The following is a 21,582-nucleotide window of genomic DNA, read 5'->3' on the forward strand; positions in this document are numbered from 1 at the left end:
GTCCGATTCCAGTGATTCTCGACTTGAAAGAAAGGTCTTTTGTCGATTATCTTCATTTAGGTATATTTACATCATCAATCGGACTCTCCATCGTCGGTCTATAGTCATGCCAAAATCGCCTTTTAATGCCCTCATGACTAACCTTCTCTCTTCTTTTAAATTCTAGGAGAGATGTTGAGCTATCACTAGAGCCATCCACCAATATTGAGTCCACTTCCGAACCTTCTGGCTCGACTCGAATGGCCCACAGTTGTTGCCGACTCAAGTTTCTGGTTCGCGGTGTTGAAACTATAGGTTAAAGGATTAGAAATTTGCAAGATTTCACATAATGAACACTTCTTTGCCTACATAAGTGAGAATAACCGTTTTCCATGAAGCCAGTTTGTGGTCATCTTGTTGAGAGGAAACTGCAAATCTTTTGTTCCCAAGTAGAAAGCATCCTTCTTCATTTCATTGATGCCTGGTAAAGAGAGTATTGTCTTTTTTTGCAAGCAATTCACATTCCTACTGAGGAAATCGTCACTTTTTTCAAAAATTATTTGTTGCCTTGTGATATTTAGAACAATTCCACAGCTGCTTTGATTGCAATGACATCCTCAGTTTTTGCTCTATCAGAATAAGTGTCAATAGTAAAAACAAAAAGAAAGTGAGAAACTTCTAGAGCCCTCTAGCAACTTGATAAGACCTCCATGTTGACTTACAGGACCCAGGAATGGAACTTGATCAACAAGAAATCGAACAAGTGTATCTCCCCTGACGACCAATGAAAATGCCTCATAAAGAACACAGCAGCACAGTCTCAGAAAAGCTGTCTTAAAGGTAAACTATATGTTGGAGTCATTGGGTTTTCTGTTAATTAAGCTATAAAAATAAGTGTGAAGATCATGCAAATGCCAAACCAAAGTGAAGATGCATGAAATGGTCGTTTGATTCATCTTCTTCAAAGGGGTTACTGAAGGGTCACTCGATTCACCTTCTTTGGTAGGAAAAAGTTAATCGTTATCTAACTTCTTAAGGGTTTTCAAACATCAATGGCGAAAGGTAACAGGTTTCAGGCAAGTGCAAGTAGCGATGCAGTGTCAGCTTCGTTGATCCCGGAGGACGAAGAGGTAAACTTTCTTGTTTGACCTTCTTGTGAGTTGATTAGGCTATGAAAGTTGGTTTTTCTTTTTCTTTTCTGGTACTCTTTAAAATCTCTGTGTGGGTAGTTACGAGTCCTGCTTTCATTCAGTTGATGTAGCTAATCGCCGCATTCCTTATTTATAGTGCGTTTGATTGCTTAATTCCGTCAATCCTGCTTGAGTTGATTTGATCAAATTTGTGGAATCAGAATCGGTAGGATCATAATTCGTTAAAGTTAACTGTTTGGTTCCCCTAATCATATGAACTGATTCATTTGGCAAGTTACCATGATTATGTGATTTTAAGGGTTGTTTTGTTTTTTCTCGGGTCAATTTAGAGGTACCCTTGGATTTAACCTGAAACATGACATCCGAATACTTCCAGATAATCACACAACCAGACATAACTCCAAATAGTTATTAAAAATTGAATTCATGATTCAATGAATTTGAAATCCAGATAATCACATATACCAGACATACTATTAATGAATTTGTATTTATTGAGCTTCAGTTTATGAGATATGTATTTCCCTTTCTCTATCACTCGTTGAAACAAGTGTTAGAGCTCTTTCATGATGCTATCACCTGGCATGTATTGTTTTCTGTTTGAAGATGACATGGGTTATGTGACTATCAGAGTTATCTACTCGATGATTACATTTCCCAACCATGTTTGTAGCCGGTCGAGTTTTGTCCTCCTTTATCGTTTTGGTTTAAGCAGGTCAAGAGCCAAATGACTGTTGTGCAACCTCAAACCTGCAATGGAAGCTACAGTTTGCAGTTTCAATTTTTTTTTGGTTGCATGTCTAGGGTGTAAACTCATTTCAAAATGTTACCCTGAACCTAAAATCCTCTCTGTTTCTTTCTTTCTTTCTTTCTTTCTTTTCTGTTTCACTGTTTCAGATGAAAATATTCTTGAAGCTTGTGAAAACTATGGCCTTAGAGGTGAAGAGGTCAGAGAGAATCAAAGACATTAAAGCTAAGATCCAGGACAAGGAAAGCATTTCAGGAATGATTCAAGGTCTCTACTATGACGGGAAGAAACTAGAGGACGATCACACAATGGTTGATTATGGTATCCAGAGGTACTCAACCCTTGATCTGTTTTTTCAAAGTGCAGTTGGTATGAAATTATTTGTCAGGTTACCACCAGACCAGAGAACCATAGAACTGGAAGTTGATGCCCAGGATTTCGTCCAAAACATCAAAGCTATGATTCAGAAACAAGAAGGCATAGCAAATGACTGTTTCACGCTGATCTACTCTGGAAGAAAACTTCAAGATAACTGGACTCTGGCTGCTAACAATATCCAGAATGAAGCGACATTGCAATTGATTTTTAACCCAAGGGATGTGATGTCTTTATCTGTGAAAAAACCCTGTGGGCAGAGCATGAGGCTTGAAGTGAAGATGTTGTACACCATCCGTGATGTGAAAGCAATATTGCAATGCATGACTGGCATCCCTATTTACCAACAGAAGCTTCTTTATGCTAAGCAGCAGCTAGTGGATGACCGGACATTGGCTCATTATAGAATCACTGAAGAGTCTGTAATAGAGATGTTACCTCCCTCATTTCAGATTTTTGTCAAACCTTGGAGTGGAAAGACCATTACAGTTGAAGTAGAGAGTTCTAATACTGTTGACGATGTTATGGCAAAGGTTAATCAAAAGATTACGTGTCCAACCTCTGAGTGGCACCTTCTATTTGCTGGTAAAATGCTGAAGGAGCATGCAAGCCTGGGCAGCTATTTGATCCAGAAAGATTCCACTCTAAGTCTGGTTATTTCACCTTCATCTCTTATTAGGCCAATCACCATATATGCCCGGGCCAGAGGTGTGCAAAAGAGTGAGCTTGTTGAATTGGCTGTAATTCCTTCATCTACTACTGTACATAAATTGAAGGCTAAGATCCAAAACCTCACAGCAGTTTCACCAACTAAGCTCTTCTGTAATGCAACCGAACTTGTCGATTCGGAAAAAACTCTGGCAGACTATGGGATTTGGAAGGAAACAACAATAGAATTTTCTACTAAGAAGTCTTAATGGGTTTTCCTGCTGTCTATTATGGAATATGGCTGTGGGCATCTTGGCAAGCAACATGGATCTCTCCATTGCAGAATGCAGGTTCGTTTAGTATTTCGTGAATAGCTAGTATGTGTAGTTGTAAACTTGTGGTGTTTGTCCATAACCGAACCTCTACTTAATGTTGTTGCTTGTAGGATAGGCTAGTTTCTGCTTTTGTATTTAATGGTTTTTGGCTTGAAGGAATGGAACTCTGTTCTTTTTGTATTTCTTTTGAGTACTGCTATCAACAGTGTTCTAAAGTCAGGGTTGTGGAAATTAGTTGACTTGATTCCAACTGAACCAGAACAGCCTAGGATAGACTGGGTTGATACATATCTTCCGGGATCTATTAGGATCCTGATTCTACCTATTAAAACCCTAGTAAGCGATGACTACTAAGCATATACGGTAAAGTGACAGAAATTTGAGTTTGATGACATTGTTTTATGAAGTTCACATCACACCTTCCACCAAAACCTCAATGCTACACAACTTGCTAGAACTATTTTCCTGTAAGTCTGACTGTCTTGTTGCAGAAGACCTGTAAATCATCCACTTTCATAGCAAGAAGGAGCCATTTTATAATTACCAATATACAGTCCAATCAAGTCAAGTTTTGCTAGTTATATGGATCTTGTTGTACCATTGAAATTTACTTTACCACACCATCTTCATTTTCTTCTTTCTTTTTTTCTTTTTTTCTTTACTCAACTGCTCTCGCTTAAATGCCTTTTCTTTTTTTTTTTCTAATTATTTATGAACTTGCACTTGGTATTTTTCTTCCGAAAGCTTGGTGTGCTTGTAAATTCCTAATGTGTTATATCCGAGAAGGAAAAGGAAACTGGAAGAAGTATGTGCTGTTTCATATGACTATGAAACAATGCAAAGAAAAACTCTAATTTTGATAACTAGGTTGCTTACCTTGATGGGTAAGTCTTATGTATTTATAAATAAACATGGTTGTTGTACAAGAGTCGTTTACAATATTCAAATTTGAATTCAAAATTAAAAACTTGAATTCAAATTTAAAAATTTGAATTCAAAACTCAAATTCAAAAACTTGAATTAAAAAATCAAATTCAAATCATAACAGATCCGTTATGGTCTTTCATCCCCCCTCAAACTCGAATTAGCAAGTGCAAGAGTTTGTCTCTATACTTGAAGAAAGCTTGTGATGTTAAGCCCTTAGTAAACACATCTGCAATTTGATCATCTGACCGAACAAAGTGCATTTTTATGTTATTGTTCTAAACCAAGTCTCGAACAAATGATAGTCCACTTCTATATGTTTTGTGCAAGCATGTAGCACTAGATTTGCAGCCATTTGCGTTGCAAACACATTATCACAATAAATTTCCATTCCTCTTGGAAGTTGTACTTGCAAATCACGTAAAACATAAGAAAGCCATAGTAACTCAGATGTTGTGACGGCAAGGGATTTGCACTCAACTTCCGTACTTGATCTAGATATTGTAGGTTGTTTCCTAGAAGACTATGATAATAAATTATCCCCAAGAAAAGTGCAAAACCCACTAGTTGATCGGCGTTTGTCTGGGCATCCTGCCTAATCTGCATCAGTGTAAGCAACTATGAAAGAAAGTTGGGTTGGTTTCAAGAGAACACCAGCACCAATAGTATAATTGACATAACGTAAAATATGTTTTGTTGCTTGAAGATAATCTTCTGTGGGAGATTGCATGAACTGACACACTTGATTGACTGCATAGGAGATATCTAGTCTAGTGATCATCAGATATTGTAAGACTTCTACTAATTGTTTGTATGGTGTTGGATCAGGTAGGGGATAACCTGTTGTTTATGATAAATTTGTTCCAATTGCAATTGGGGTTGTGCATGGCTTTGAAGTCTCCATTCCTATAAACTTCAATAAATCGATGGAGTATTTACTTTAAGTGAGTAAAAGACCATCTGAACTTCGATTAGCCTCAATTCCCAAGAAGTAATGCAAGTGTCCCAAATCTATCATTGCAAATTCTTTGCTCAGGCTTTGAATAACCTCTTGAATTGCAGCTTCATTGGCTCCTGTCAATACTATACCATCTACATATAATAGCAATACTGTCGGTATGTTTTGAATCTGTGAAATCAAGCTCGTGGAACTTGCTTGAGACCATAAATTGCTTTTTGTAGATGACAAACATGTGTTGGTTTAGATGTGGAAACAAACCCCTGTGGTTGTTCCATGTAAATATCTTCTGTTAAGTTGCCATTCAAGAAGGCATTTTTCACATCAAGTTGATGTATTGGCCATGACTTTAAGAGTACAACAGTTAATACTATCCGAATGGTAGCTGGCTTTACAACTGGACTAAATGTTTCATGAAAGTCCACTCTTGCCTGCTGGCTGAACCCCTTGGCAACTAATCGTGCCTTGTATCTCTCAATGGAACCATCACTTTTTGTTTTGATCATGTACACCCACTTATAGCCTACAACATTCATATCCTTAGTATAAGGCACCAAGTTCCAAGTTTGATTGTCTATCAAGGCTTTGTATTCTTGTTGCATTGCATCAATCCACTTTGGGTCTTTTGAAGCTAATTTGTAGGTTTTAGGTTTAGTTGGGATGTTGGAGATGGTGGTAAGAAAAGTTTGAGGTATTGGGTGTCTAATAGTGAATAAAGAGAGAGGGGTTTTTGGTTTGGCGGAATTGGTTTTACTCCTAGTAATCATAAGATGAGATGGTTGGGGTTGTGATTGGTCTATTGTTGGAGGTAGTTGAGGTGGGGATTGATTAACATCTTGGGTTGGATTTGCCATTGATAAGGCTGGTGATGATGTTGTAGGGGTTGTTTGTAATGGTTGGTTGTTTGAAATAGGTGAAAAATAATGTAAAGTGAGTGGAGGCACATTTGGTGGGGTGTGAGATGAAAACAGGCAGAGAAAGAAATTCAACTAGTGGTTTGTTTGATGATTGATGTGATTGGGGAATTTGAAAAGGAAAATTCCTTTTCTTCAAAAATAACATGTCTAGATAATTATACATTGCTAGTGTCCTTATCTAAGCATCTATAACCCTTGTGATAAAGACTATAACCAAGAAAGACACAAGCCTTGGACTTTCGCGATAATTTGTCTTTTCTGTAGGGTGTCAAGTTGGGGTAAGAAAGGTAGCCAAAAACTCTCAATAAACAATAACTGGTTCTAAGCCAAACAGGGCTTCATGATGAGATTTTCCTTGCAATATCGGTGTAGGTAACCAATTTAATAAATAAACAGCAACAGTAAAGGCTTCTAACCAATATTCTTTAGGCATGTGAGCTTGGAATAGAAGGGATAAACCCATCTTTGTAATGTGTCTGTGTTTTCTTTCTGAAAATCCATTTTGTTCTGGAGTGTGAGGACATGAAATTCTAGATATGATGTCACATTCATCAAAATAGTTTTTGAAAGTTCCCCTTGTTAACTCTAAGGCTCCATCACTTTGAAAAAAATTTAATAGAAGTAGAAAGTAAGTTTTCAACCATATTTTTAAAATGTTTGAAACAATGAATTGTATCAGATTTAAATCGCAAAGGATAAAACCAAGTGAATCAACTGAAATCGTCAACAAAGATAATATATGAATTGAATCCACTAATTGACAAAGTTTTAGTAGGACACCACAAATCACAATGAATAAGCCAACTTGGCAAACATCACAAATTACCCTTTTCTAATTTTAGTTAGTAGAACTACTCAACCACAAATTTTATTGGATCTAAGTGTTTCAAATGAATTAAATAAGACAATATTTCTCAAATGGGTAAGTACTTCAGAAGAAGGATGACCAAGCCGGTGATGCCAAATATTAGAAGAAGCTTTATTTCTATAAAGAGACAAAGGAGGCACAACATTGGCCGAGAAAGAATATAGTTTATCTTTGATTGGGCCCTTCAGTAGAGTGATGCCTGACTCCAAATCCTTAACACAAAAATCCCATGGAAAAAATTCAACAGAACAATTATTATCGGATGTAAGTTGAGAAATGGAAATTAAATTATTTGACAATTGGGGAACCATTAGTATATCATTAAGAGATAAATGATTTGAATTTGTTTTCAAAGTTGAGGAGCCTATATGAGCTATAGGGAGTTTCTTACCATCATCAACTGAAACCTGGTCTTCTCCTTTGTAAGTGGCAGATTGTTGTAGCATGGCTGGATTAAATGACATATGGTTGGTAGCACCTAAATTCGGTATCCATTGTGCATCATTCTATGGTGTAATGTGTTGGGTATTTTGGGTACCATGTAAGCCAACATAAGGAATGTGAGGTGGTGGATTAGGATTATTTCGGCTCTGGGCATAACGGAAATAGCATCTATTGGCCGAATGGCCTTGCTTAGCACATATTTGACATTTGAAAGAATTAGTATTAAAAGTGTTTTGGTTTGGTCGGTTATAGGAATTTTGAGATCTTGGAGGGCCATTTGATGAATTTCAAAAGTCAAATCTAGGTGGGTTTCGGTTGTTGGGTGGATAGGAATTAATACTATTATTAGGCCAATTAAATTTAGGTTGATCTATAACAAGTAATGTAGTAGGAGAATGAGAATCAGTTAAGATTGATTGAGTGTTCCCATAGCCACGACGTAATCGTTGCTCATGAGTAAGTAGTTTAGTCCTTAGGTCAATAGAGGTAACGGGTGGGCTATTATTTTCCACAGTGAAGATAAAAGTGAGATAATCCGAACCAAGACCATTTAGTATATATGCTACCAAGTTAGAGTCATTTACCTTATCATTGATTGCCGCTAAGGAATCAGCAATGGACTTAATTTTGTAAAGATAGTCCGTGATTGTGCTCGTTCCTTTATTGATCATCTACAATTCACTGCAAAGATAAGTCTTTCAAGCAGTGGACTATTGTTGGAAGAGTTGTGCAAGAGAATCACATACATCTTTTACTGTTTGAAGGCCAAGAATATGAGAAGAAAGAGATGGTGTGAGGGTAGCATTGATGTATGCTCGAACAAAATGATCATTCTTTCTCCAAGTTTGAAATGTTGGATTCGGCGTTTGAGTTCCTCTAGTAGTGACAGTTTTATTTGACATTGGTCTAGTACCATCAAAATGATGCATAAGATTATAGGTAATAAAAATGGATTCTAATTGTTCTTTCCACATAAGATAATTTGCTCTATCAAGCTTGACAGAAACAATGTTGGAGAGATTGGTAATGGAGAATAGAGTGTTATGCAGTAGCCATTGAAAATGTAGTGTTTTGGGGGGGGGAAAAATCTCAAAACTTTAGCTCTAATACCATGAAACAATGCAGAGAAAAATCCTAATTTTGATAAGTAGGTTAGTTACCTTGATGGGTAAATCTTACATATTTATAAATAAACATGGTTGTTGTACACGAGTTGTTTACAATATTCAAATTTGAATTCAAAATTCAAAACTTGAATGCAAAAATCAAATTCGAACCATAACAGATCTATTATGGTCTTTCAGACTAATTTTATGTTCTGTCTCAAATTGCACAGTATGGTAGTATGCAATACTCAAGTGAAGTTTTCTATTCATTCGGAAAAAAAAAATTAGAAGCTATGTGAAATGCATTGAAAACCTAAAACCCTTCCCTTTACACTCCATTTTACACCACGAAACAAAATTTTATATCACCTTTATGTTTGATAACTAGAGTGCAAAACAAGTGGCATGAGAACTACAATCTATGTATTGGCCTCTTTCCTCTCCTTGGCTTTTAGACCTTTGTCAATGTGAACTTGGGTCTCCCTGGCTTTTAGACCTTTGTCCGTCTAAACTCGGGTGTCCTTCTTGCGTTGTTGAATGAAGAGTGGTAAAACAAAAAAGAGAACCACAACTCAGAGCTACACTCGTGCAAAGATTTAGCTAGACTATCATTAACTCATAAAAAATGACTCTAAGCACATTACCACCATGTGAATCCATGTTTTTTTTTTTCCCTTTTTCTTTAGAGAGGGAGAAACCAATGTTTTTTGCAATTTTTGATGCACTGATTTTATTTACTAATCTTATCCATGGACCGACATGTCGTCGTGTCGGTCCTTGGCGACATGGGTGACATGTCGCCCGATTTTTGCAGGGGTTCGATGAAAAATTGACCTCCTGTTTCGAAGGGTATTTGAAGTCATTTTGACATGAAATTTGACGTGTAGTTTAATTTAAGGCCAATAAAGACATTGTGAGTGTTATTTTGACCTAAAACATCACCTAAACTAATGTTCTTAATCGACCCATGTCCTACTGTATGCGGGCAAAAGCCGCAAAACTAGAAATCTAAAAACTCATAAAAGCCAAATCATCTAAAATCTACAATTCATTGTACAAGTACATAGAGTCATCCAACCATATAAAATCTCAAACTCTCAATTCCGAGTATTGTACCTAGGTGGATCGAACTCCTATGACTCAGACTGTCTCCATTGATGCTCTCCAACCAAACTCACATACCGATCCCATCTCTTACGATATTGATAGTGTCTCCAAATAATCATCAATTATAGCTCTATAGCGGTCATCTTCTGCCGCCAAGAGAACTCCAATTTAAGGGAAGTGAGAATAGGGCCAAGGAAGGTAGGTGTCAATGATTGTGAAAACATGGACTCCTCAGTAGACATTGGCCTCCTCTCGAGACCATGGTCATTGTAAGTATCACAGCTATCGGCTTGCGAGTGCGCATAATACAAAGGATATGAGGGATATTGATATCCATATCATAGTCCATATGAAGGAGGGACACCATAAATACCCATAGGCCAATAACCTAGTGTGGAGTCTATAGACTCATCCAAGCTCATGGACCCCACCGCTCCTATTAAGTCGCCCGCCGGATCCGAAGGATTAATATAAGAACCATAGTATCTATAAGATCCATGCAGTAGGTTGACATCATCATAACCACCTTTGTGTTGTTGCTGGCTCTCATGGCCCTTCCCCCTCTAATGGTGGCTCGGCCTTGTATCAGGATATTCACGACCATGATGATGATCACCACTATGATCATAATATTGGGTGGCATGTGAGAAATGATTCTCCCCAGTGTATCTGAGTGGAGGCTGTTGTGTCTCTAGTAGTGGAACATGTAGACGCTCTTCATGGCCTCCACCACCACCACCACTACCACCATCATCACCACCACCATCATCATCATCATCATCATCATCCCTCATAGTTTGACTAGGTGGGGGTGTATCATCTGGATCGTCATCCTACCGCTCCTCCATGCCTGGTGCCACCATCCAATCCTCATCAACAATGGTAGCTGCATCTGCATGTGCCTGACCCTCTCGAGAGGCCATAAACTCATCCACATCAACCCCTGCAGCTCAAGCTAGGTCTAGGTCAAGCCTCCCTCCAGGTTGGCCCAACACCGGCTCACCCTTGTCCAACATCCACTGAGTGAGGGGATCTTGCTCATCTGCACCCACATCAAATATATCATCGAGATCGATGTCTTGCCTATCATTCTCAACCTGCTCCCTGACATGTTGCAGGTTCAACCTCATATTATTGTGACAAAATACCATATCATTTAGGCGCTGGCTTCCCAACTGGTTCCTCCTCTTGGAGTGGATCATGCTGAATGTATTCCAATTCCTCTCACATCCAGAGGCAGAGCAAGTCTGAGACAGGATCCTGATCGCCAATCTCTAAAGGTTTGATGCACTATTGCCATAGAGATACACCATTCAGTTGCATTATCACAAAAACATTAAGTTAGAAATTCATAACTTTTGTCACATCCCCCCAGCCGGTACCCTAACTGGCATACTCGAGAGTGTGATCCACAGCCCCGAAGATCAAGTATTGAGGAAATCATCCTCCCACATATATAATAACATAATCATAAACAGGAAATAATCAAGGTTTAAATATTATAAACAAAGATTCAAATCAAGAAATGAATAAACAATATAATCAGAGTGCGGAAAATGATACCAGATATCCGAAGATATCAAAAGAAGTAGAGAGAGGCGGAAACTCCCTCCACAAATACAGCGAAATGTAGTATAAGTCTAAAAGGAATAACAACTAAATCAAAGGAAATATGAAAGATAAACTAAACTTAAGAGTCTTCTATCCTATAGATGACATCTTCAAAATAGTGGACTTCATCAATCCAACTGAGATGTTCCAATTCCACGTTGCCTCTAATCGTAGTACGAAATGTGATTGCCTGAGGGATCATCAAAGTAATCTTGATTGTCGCCAACACCTTGCGTGTAGTACGCTTCATCGGTTTGCGCTTCATTGTATTGTTCTTCATAGTAGTCAGTACCTGCAGAATAGTCTAACAAAAGATTGTACAAAAAAAGGAATGAGTTTCGAAGAAACTCAGTAAGGTAGTTAATCCATAACAACATAAATAACATGTGGCAGAACATAACAAGATGCAATGCAATATGAAACAGATAATATATGTATGCATCTAAACTCTATGTATGATGGTCTCTATTGGTAGACATGCTTTAGGTCATAGCACCATATTTCCTTGAGTAGGTCAGTCACTCGGCTCTTGTTGGTAGTGGGTCCGGCATCCCTCGGGACAATACATGGCTGGGGGTTAAGTCACCTCTCTCTCACATCACCATTTAGTCTAAGTACTGGCGCATGTCAGGGTAAAGCCTAGCCCAATGCCAGTCATCTACTCAGTTACATCAACTCAGGTCCAGATACCTCCATTCTTCGCCCCAGGCGATCCTTTCCGATATCCTTTCCACTAGAGTCCTACTAGTCCCGGACTACGGACTCATCAAACCTATTGGTTATCTACATATGGTAAACGGGAAGCTCTCATATCCTCTCACGGGTTAGTTACTAGTCTTAAGCGCCCATGAGCCCAAGTCTAGCCATATGCAACCCTCCAATAAATGGCCCATAATAGATTCCCGTCCTCTCACGGGTTGGTTATAGGTCTTAAGCGCCCATGAATCACACTGCTACCACGGGTCGTTCGGTCTCAATACCCTTCCGATTTGGGTCTGATATAACGGGGACATCCTAGCCAAACACTGCTAGACAGCCCTAGGTATGACAACCAATGATTAGGGAAAGCGTCGATGGGCAACCCCGGAAACATCCCATACTATTTACGATAATGTCCAATGATAGAAGTGTCAAAAGGACACCTCTCAATCCCAAACCATACCTAGTCAAACACATTCTCAGATCAGTCATGACATACAAAATCAACAATTCATCATATAAGAGAGAATGTAAAAGCATAAGCTAATCGATAAACAATATAGTAATAGGCAATTCATATAAGCTTAAATAATAAAAAGAAAACATAAGTGAAGTGCTACTGTAGTTACAGTAGTACATCAGAAGTATAAAATATAAGAACAGTAAACAAACTCATAGTTTCATAAGGTAGAAACCAGAGAGTATGCGATCTATGTAATTTAGGAATAACTGTCCTTACCTTATAACTTGCAAAGGAATCTTAGTAAATCAAGTAAGACTTTGACTAAACCTGTGAAGAAAGTCCTAAACAAGTGTATACAACATATTAGGAAAGATACCTAGAAGGAAAGATATCAAAACAATCAAAACAGACCAAAAATGAGGTTGTTGTACTCATTGGTCGATTGGATTGGTCTACTGCCCAAGTCGACCAACGAGTCGACCAACCGAGACAGTAGCTTACAAGAATCCAAATTTTGGGAAAATAGAACCAAAATTGGTGGTTCAAAAGGGTACAAAATCATGGGAAAACTACAATGGCAGCATACTAGTATAAAGAGGACATCAAAACACTAATCGAATCAAATTTTCAAGTTACAAATAAGAAACCAAAAAGTTACCCTAATTAGGTTAATCATGGATTATGAAGAAAGTAATGGTATGATCAAGGATAAAGAACTAGAGGATGATAGGTTACAAATCTTGTAAAGAAAACACATTGATTGGATATTAACATGATCAAAATATGGGTTCTTGATTTGACCCAAGAAACTAGGGTTTCAACCTTTATGGCTCTCATGAAAAGGTTGTGATCACAAGATGAGAGGGAATAAATTGTTTGGCCAATTATAACAAGAAAATCATAGAAAGATCAAATTTAGATTAACATAAATATTACCCATGAGGTTTCCCTCGCATGGGAGGTTACCAAAGGTTTCCAGAAAGATCATACAAGGGTTAGGGTTTCAAGAAAATCATCGGCTAGGGTTAGGATCATGACGATGATCATAGATCTCAAAGAATAGAATGAGATCATGGAATAGATGGTTGCAAGAATGCAACATCTCCTTCCTGATCTCAATCAAGAACAATATTAAATAAAAGAAATTCAGAGATGTAGAAGAAAAGAGAGCGTAGACATACCTTTGATGCAGGAGGAAGGAAATTACTTGAGTTCTTGCGAGATATCAACCAAGGATGCAAGGGAATTGATTAGAATGGAGTTCTAACTTGTTCCAGAGGCTTAGGAGGCAGATGAAGCGGAGTAATCCAGAGATTAGACTTAAATAAAGTAGCCACGACCTAATTAGCAAAAATAGAACCAATTGGTCGATTCGATTTGTGAAACCCAGCCCTAACCTTGACCCGTTATTTGTAGTCCGACCAGTAAGTACCTTGCCACCGGCTTTGTTGGACCGATTGTTCTTATGCAACTTGATATCGGTTTGTACTTGGGTGCTCCACTGTTTGGGCTTCACCTTTGGTCCTTGATTGTGCCCCTTTGTTTTTTTCTTTTGGGTTTTTTTTGTCCCCTCCCTCTTTTTGTTTCTTTTTCTGTCTCTTTTTTTCCTCCAACTCTTTGCGGCCTCTCTCTCCCTTTCCTTGTGTTTTTTGCGTCTTCCTCTTCCTCTTGTTGTTGTCTCCTCTCTTCTTCTCCTCCTCTCTTTTTTCTTTCCTTTTGGTTGGGGGTCTCTTCTCTTTCTCTCTGGCTTGTCTCTTTCTTCCTGGTTTCTTGCTGTCTTCCTTCTTGCCTTTTTCTGTTCTGTCTTGTCTTTGTTCTCTTTTGTTTTTCTTCTTCTTGTCTCTTTTTCTTTGTTCTTTTGTTTTCTTTCTGTTGTCTTCTCTCTGTTGTTTTCTTCTCTCCTGCTTTCTTCTGTCTGCTTCTCTTGGTGGTTTTGTTTCCTTTTTGTTTTGCTCTTGGTTTTTTTTGGTCTTTGCCTTCCTGTTCTTTTCTGTCTGTTCTTCTCTTTTGTTCTTGTCTTGTTTCTATCTTGTTTTGCCTGTTGATCTTTTGTCTTTTTGTTTCCTTTTGTACTTGGCTTGTTGTTGTGTTTTGGGTCCTCTATTGTTGGTCTCTTGTGTTTCCCCTTGTTTGTCCCTTTTGCCCCTTCGGTCTTATTTCTTAAAACTCGATTTTGTAGGCCACTCTCTTCATTGGTCGACGTTGGTCGCCAATCCAATCGACCAATGGTACATCAACTCCGTTTTGTCTGTGGGGTTTTGATATCTTTTCTGTAGGGATCTTTCCTAATATGTTGTATACACTTGTTTATGACCTTCTTCTCAAGTTTGTCAAGATCTTACTTGATTTCTTAGGATTCCTTTGCAAGTTATAAAGGGTAGGATGGTTACTTCTTTAACAACATAAATTGCATATCTTAGTTTCTATATTTGAATCTTGTTAATTTATTTCTTTAATTAGATTCTTATAATGTTATACTACCGTGGTATTGTCTTGATATCGTAGCATTACTTATTTATATTGAATTGACTCATGTATGATTTACTTACCGTTATATACAGTTGATTGTAATTGTTGATTTCTTTCCATATATGAAGTTACCATATATGTGATGTTATGAATTGATGCTTGTGTATGCTTAAGTATGGTTTGGAAAGGAGAGGTGTCCTTTGACACTTCGTCCTTGGACTACTACGAGAATATTATGGGATGTTTCCGGAGATGCCATCTGGACACCTTCCTAACCGTTGGATGACATATTTAGGCTGCTAGTAGTGTTTGGCTAGGATGTCCCGTTATGTCGACCTAATCGGAGGGGTATTGAGACCGACGACCCGTGGTAGCAATGGGGATTCATGGGCGCTCAAGACCGGTAACCAACCCGTGAGGGGACAGGAATCACATTGTGGGGGCCATTTATTGGTAGGGTTGCATATGGATAGACTTGGGCTCACGCCTCAAGCCGGTAACCAACCCGTGAGGGGCGTGAGAGCTTCCCGTTTACCATTGTGGATAACCAATAGGGTTGATGAGTCCGTAGTCGGGACTATGAGGACTCTGTGTGAAGGATACCGGAAAGGATCGTCGGGGACGAGGAATGGCGTATCTGGATCCGACTTGATGTAACTAAGTAGAAGACTTGCATTTGGCTAGGCTTAACCCGACATGCGCCGGTACTTAGACCAATGGTGATGTGAGAGAGTGGTGACCTATACCCCCAGCCATGGAATGTCCCGAGGGATGCCGGACCCATTACCAACCGATGATGAGTGATTGAGACTTTCCTAAAGAGTCGGTGCTATGACTTAAAGCATGTCCGCAAAGAGACCAGCATATATAGAGTTAGATTCATACATTCATTGTTTGTCTCATACCATATTGCATTTATGTTTGTTTTGTAATCCCGCCATTTATGTTATTATGGATTTAACGCCTTCGAGTTTCTTTGAAACTCATTCCTTTCGTACAATGTTTGTTAGACTATTCTACGGGTTGATCATGCTGCTCGTCGAAGAGCGCAGGAGAAGAGGCATATCTCCGGAAGGTGATTGCGGTTCGACAATTACACCGAAGATCCCGCGAGTGGTTATGCTCCTCGATGCTTAGTCCGCCATGAGTGGAGCGCCCTTGTGCCATTTATGAGTTCTACTTATGGGATATTGTCTATAAGTTGAGAACAATTTAGTTACCTTTTGTCCTTATTGGGATTAGATTCTATCCTGTTTCTTCTCTTTAGAACTACTTTTCCGCTGGTTGTAGAGTAGGTTTCGCCTCACTTTACTTATCCGATTTAGCACTCGATTATATTTAGTACTCGATTTATATATGATTCATTCTTTCCTTATTTGGATCTATGGTTTATCTTTCGCACTCGATTATTATTATTCATGATTATGTTATTGTTTTGTGGGAGGTTGATTACTCGATCCGATCTTCGGGCTGTGGATCACACTCTCGGTATGCCGTTGGTCCGCGGGGGTGTGCCGATTGGTCGATTGGTCCAGTCGACCAATCAAGACAGCAAGACCAAAACAGGGAATTGAAGGCTCAGATTAAGTCCAAACATAATGGGGTTTTGCACACACCTAAAGTGACTTACCTAGTAGGTAGAAATGCCTTCAAACCTGTACAAAGAGCACTCCAAGTCCATCAACTAATCCGATCTTCAACAGGGTGCAGTTTCCATAAATGGAACACTGACAACATCAACACTCATGGATTTCAATCCAGCCACCAAGTCTTCTACAGAAATGGCCCAAAGCTGACTTCTTGCCTTACTTCGGGTTGTCGGACCTACAAACAACAGGGTTTCCGGGTCAAGGATAGGGCTGGGTTTCACAACTTTAATACTTAACATCAAATCAACTTATCTATAAATTATAATAATAATAATAATACTAATGCATTTATGCATAAAATGATCTAACTATATAAGTATCTAACTTGGATCACTGGTTTCTCTTGCTCGTACAACAGCATCTCCACTAAAAGACCCAAATGCATCCCTAAACAATTTGATCTGCAATAATACAATCACTAGTATTGATTGGTTAGCTAAACTCTCTAAACAATAAATACAAATTTTAATCGTTTGAAATTCCTAATGTCTCACCTCGTTGTGGCAAAATGATTGGAGCATCGGATCTGGCTCCAACTTAGAAATAACCTGTAACAGAGCATCCAACAGGTTCGTGTCCAACCCTAAATGTTCACTATATTGATATTTATGGTTTAGAAAATAGGCTGCATAATTATAAAAAAAAAATTAAAAAAATAAAAAAAAAAAAAACTTTCAATTAGTACTTAGAGCTAGGATTGAATGAATTACAAATACCTACAAGGTTACCAAAGTCAACAACCCACAATATTTACTTACCGGCCCTATGCTGGGGATGCATCAGATGAGATGTCCATCGTGCATCCACAATATACAAGAAAGCCCAATGTCCTCTAGGGTTTACTGCCTGTATAGCAGCCTTCATATGCTCAAGGGATGCATACAAGTGGGGCATAGTGGGTCCCCTCAAGGAAGAGTCCACCATACGCAAGACCTTTACAATAGGCTCTAAGGTCTACAACACCACAGTAACATTTCTCCAGAAATCATCAGATGATATTGTGTAATGTGCCTTGCGCCCATTGGTCGTGCTAAATTATAAACTCATTAAGTCAATAGACAGTAAATAACTAGATACAAGATAATCATAATCTCATAGTATAAATATAATAATTTATAAAATGAAATAGTAGATAGTTATCTTACTTGGATCCAACCCAATCAAACCACTCATGTGATGCAAACATGGATCTTGCATGCTGCTCAAGGCGATGAAATTCGTCGCGAATCTTGTCGGACCAGGTCGCACCAACTCACCTCCACATGATCTCCTCATCATTGCAAAAGCAGTGCTATAATTGTACATGAAGTTGGTTACCTATCTTGCCCTTTCAACTGTGTTGTGGACAATGCTGATTTTTCCAATGTCCTTCAGCATTTCGATCAATAGAATGAGCTGCACAAGGCATCCACAAAAGATGATAATCTAGTGAAGCCATCAACACTTCACCGGCCTTCTTAAAGTTGGAGCCATTGTCAGTGACAATTTGCACCACATTTTTCCTACCAACCTCATCTATCACATCCTGTAGGAGACCCATGATATATCTATGGTCTTTTATATGACCAATAGCATCCACTGATTTCAAGAAAATGATTCTCCAGTCACAGTATATCATAAAGTTGATGATGGACTTTCTTATCGTACCAACCCATCCATCAGACATGATGGTGCATTCATAAGTTTCCCATAAGGGTTTCATACTATCAATATACTGTTGCAGCTCTTGCTTCTCCTTCTAATGGAGGGTGATCATCAATTCTGTAGGGTTGGAACCATCATATCCAAGGCCTGCGTCTGCAATAGTATCAATTAGTGTATCGTGTGTTGGCAATATATCGCAGACACATGCGATATTTCAACATGTCACTGGGGGCAACACGAAACCCCCCAGCGATACGACTTTAACATTAAGTCGGAGATATATCGCCAAAAATCGGCGATATATTGCCGACGGTTGAAAAGTCGGGACATCCATGACTTGTTTTCCAATTCTTGCAGGTGCATCCATGGATAACTAGAGGAAGAAAGGGAGAAGTAGGCCTTTTAGGGTGGATTCCATCAGGCCTTCGGTTTTACATCATCCACAATTAGAACTTAGAAGCAACAACAGAACATGAGGAGGAGGCAAGATGGTGAGACTTTTAGGGCGGCGATTAGAGAGAATCAGGTGTTGAGGCTGGAGATGGATAACATGAGATCTAGGGTTAATCTCCTCCTCCAACAGCTTCATCACCTACATCAGCGTCTCTTAGTCCATAGAAAACCCATCCAACATCATCATCTTCTCATCTTCATCATCTTCTGCCTCAGTCAACTCATTCGGTCAAGGTCTTTTCATAGCAACTTTGACGGAGTTCTACTTCTTCCGACTCCGGCCTCTCTCCCCTAAGGCCCTAACCGCCTCATCCTCTTCGCCTCTTTGGTTGCAGAGAAGGGAAGAGAGAAAGAGAAGGAGAAACCCCTGAAACAACAGTAGCGAAGGAATGCGAATGACACGGAGGGAACAGACATGAGTCTTAAATTCTAAGCAAGAAATCGCCCGACATATCAGCCTATGTCACCGTGTCATTGGTGTCGCCAGGCACCGACACGACGACACAGGTCGACATGTCGGACCGTGGTATCAATCATATACTTGTAGTATGGACCCTATGTTGTGCTTGCTAGAATGTGATTGAAATATATCCACTTTGATACTGCTCTTTTTACCTTCTTGGCCATACCTTTCCATGCTCCAGATATCTTGGGCTGCTTGGCCCCCTTCCTCCTAAATATATTAGGATCCTACTCCATGATTGGGTCTCTACGGCGTGGATAATCAAATGGTGGCGGCGGTGCTGAACTTGATGTACAATGGGCCCGCTGACTCTGTGATCTGCCGAACATGCCAAATACACCACCCCTCCCCCCAGATTTAGATGGTCTAGCCCCTGCAGGCCTAGAGGGACCAGCTCCTGAAGCTCTAGCTCTAGCCATATCCTGCTCTTGATGGTGCAATCGTCTACTCTCTGCCATGGCCCGCCGCATGTCCCTCTCCTCCTAATCTCTCTCCACATCAACAAGATCAACATCCCTATCATCATCTGAATCATCTATGTATGATGACGGTCCCCGCACTGCATCATCTAGTGCTCTGTTGACTCTCCTCCGATCATCTTTCTTCTTCCCCTTCTATTTTTATAAATCCCTAAGTGCCTTTACTACATCTTGATGGGCCTCTGTGCATGTAGTCACATCCTTTAAACTCCCAGTAATGTGACCCTTGAACCTGTTGATGCCACTTGAATATATTCTCTTCCCACAAAAATTACACTGTGTTTTATTTTTATCTCCATCAATAGCTACACAGTATTACCATGCTGGGTCAGTCCTCCCTCCTACTGTTGCTCTCTTAGGCTGTCGCTGTGTCTGTCCCCCGTCCACCTTGGGAAGACCCAACTCCCCTCTAACTCCCACCAGCAGAGATGATGACTGTTGCATTCAAAATGATGGCATAACCACATAAGTCACTTAACAAATAACAACATCAAAATAATTTTCTATACACAAATAAACAATCATATATGAATATTGCATGTATGATGTAAATATGTAATCATGTACTAATGTACCTAAGCATAACTGCATAAGTGTATAACTGTATAAGCATATAAATATTAAGTATTAAATACTAAGTATGAAGTATTAAGTATTAACTAGCAACTCTTTATCTTATTTTTAAATACAAAATGGATTTTTACAATTTTCTCGGCAAAAAAAATAGGTTGCCCAAATCATAACCGGCGATGAAGCACATGGGCAACACAACCAACAATTGAAAAATACTTACATAATTATTCCATAATTTTCAAAACATTTTTCCCATTTCCCCTATTTTTTCCATTTTTCATAATTATTGATATTTTTATTAATAATTTAATATTTTTTGAAAAATAAAATAATTATTTATTGGGTCAAAAAAATTTCGCCTTCCGTGAGTCCGTGGATCGGCTCACGGAGTTCCACATATGTTTTTTCTATCATCATACAACATTTATATCACTTAAAAAATAATCATACAAGATAATCAAAATATAATTTTTTACTCACAAAAATTAAAAAAAAAATTACTTTGCAAAAAAATTCCGACTCCGTGAGATCGTAGACCGGCTCATGGTATTCAACATAAATTAATTTCATAATCATCCAACATCATTATAGCATGCATTTTGTCAAAAATTAGTTGGAGAAGAATGATTACCTGTTTGATGAAAAAACTCCCAGATCTGTGCAAAACCCCTCCTGATCGAGAGAAACAACATGATATTTGGCAATAATGAAGCAATATGTATTTGTAGATGTCGAAGATCAGACCAAAATATGGTGAAAAGTGCAAAAAATAAGAGAGAGAAGCTTTGGAGAAGTGGGACAGGAGAGAGAATTAAAAAAATTTTGAGTTGGAAATTCGGGCGAAATGTCGCCCAAATCCCTATTCATCGACGACTTCTGGAAGAAATCATGTCGTTGGGGGGTTTTGTGTCACCTCCCAGCGACACAGCGATATATCGCTAACACACGGTACCATGATCTTATAAAAAAAAAAAAAGGGGTTTCATTTGCTACTTCGAACATCTACCAAAATTTGCACACAGATCTAATAAGGTCCACAAGTTGTTCCGCAAGTTGAGTGTACCACTGTACCCTGTAAGTTTCTGAGCCAACCAAATTGCCCTTGTCACTTTATGGCTGATTGTATGATCATTTTAGTTCTTTCAACTCATCATAATCCACTACCACACTGATGATATGAATAAAAATGTTGCCACCAATGACAACACAAATACATAAAGCTCTAAACGCCCAATAGGGATTACCAAAAAAAAAGAAGATAACAACCAATACTATTTCAACTTGAAATTTAATAAATAACCCGTTCAAACCAAGCACATGAAAAGTGGTATAATAGGATTTTTGTTCGCGGCTGCGTGGATATTTTTCGCACAAGAACAAATGGTGACGCATGTCTTTAATAGATCCTACAGCTAGGGGATATGGGCGGATTGGTAATTAAGTTTCTAAAGTTTAGAAAATTTTCTTAATTTAGAAACCCAACCCGTCTAAACTCAAATTTACACAAAAGATCACTTTC

General features: G+C 38.8%; 1 protein-coding gene across 1 annotated transcript; it reads left to right on the plus strand.

Moving 5' to 3' along the window:
- Positions 1-697: 697 nt before the first annotated feature.
- On the plus strand, positions 698-3,455 carry LOC149022724 (polyubiquitin-like). The gene is made up of 2 exons (XM_089150680.1): positions 698-1,109; positions 2,028-3,455. Exons 1-2 carry the CDS (start codon positions 1,032-1,034, stop codon positions 3,168-3,170), a joined length of 1,221 nt encoding a protein of 406 aa, XP_089006806.1. The 5' UTR covers positions 698-1,031; the 3' UTR covers positions 3,171-3,455.
- Positions 3,456-21,582: the final 18,127 nt, after the last annotated feature.

This window comes from Hakea prostrata, chromosome 3 (genome assembly GCF_041222555.1).
Source record: "Hakea prostrata isolate BN-2017 chromosome 3, UWA_Hpros_2, whole genome shotgun sequence".
NCBI classification, from domain to species: Eukaryota; Viridiplantae; Streptophyta; class Magnoliopsida; order Proteales; family Proteaceae; genus Hakea; species Hakea prostrata.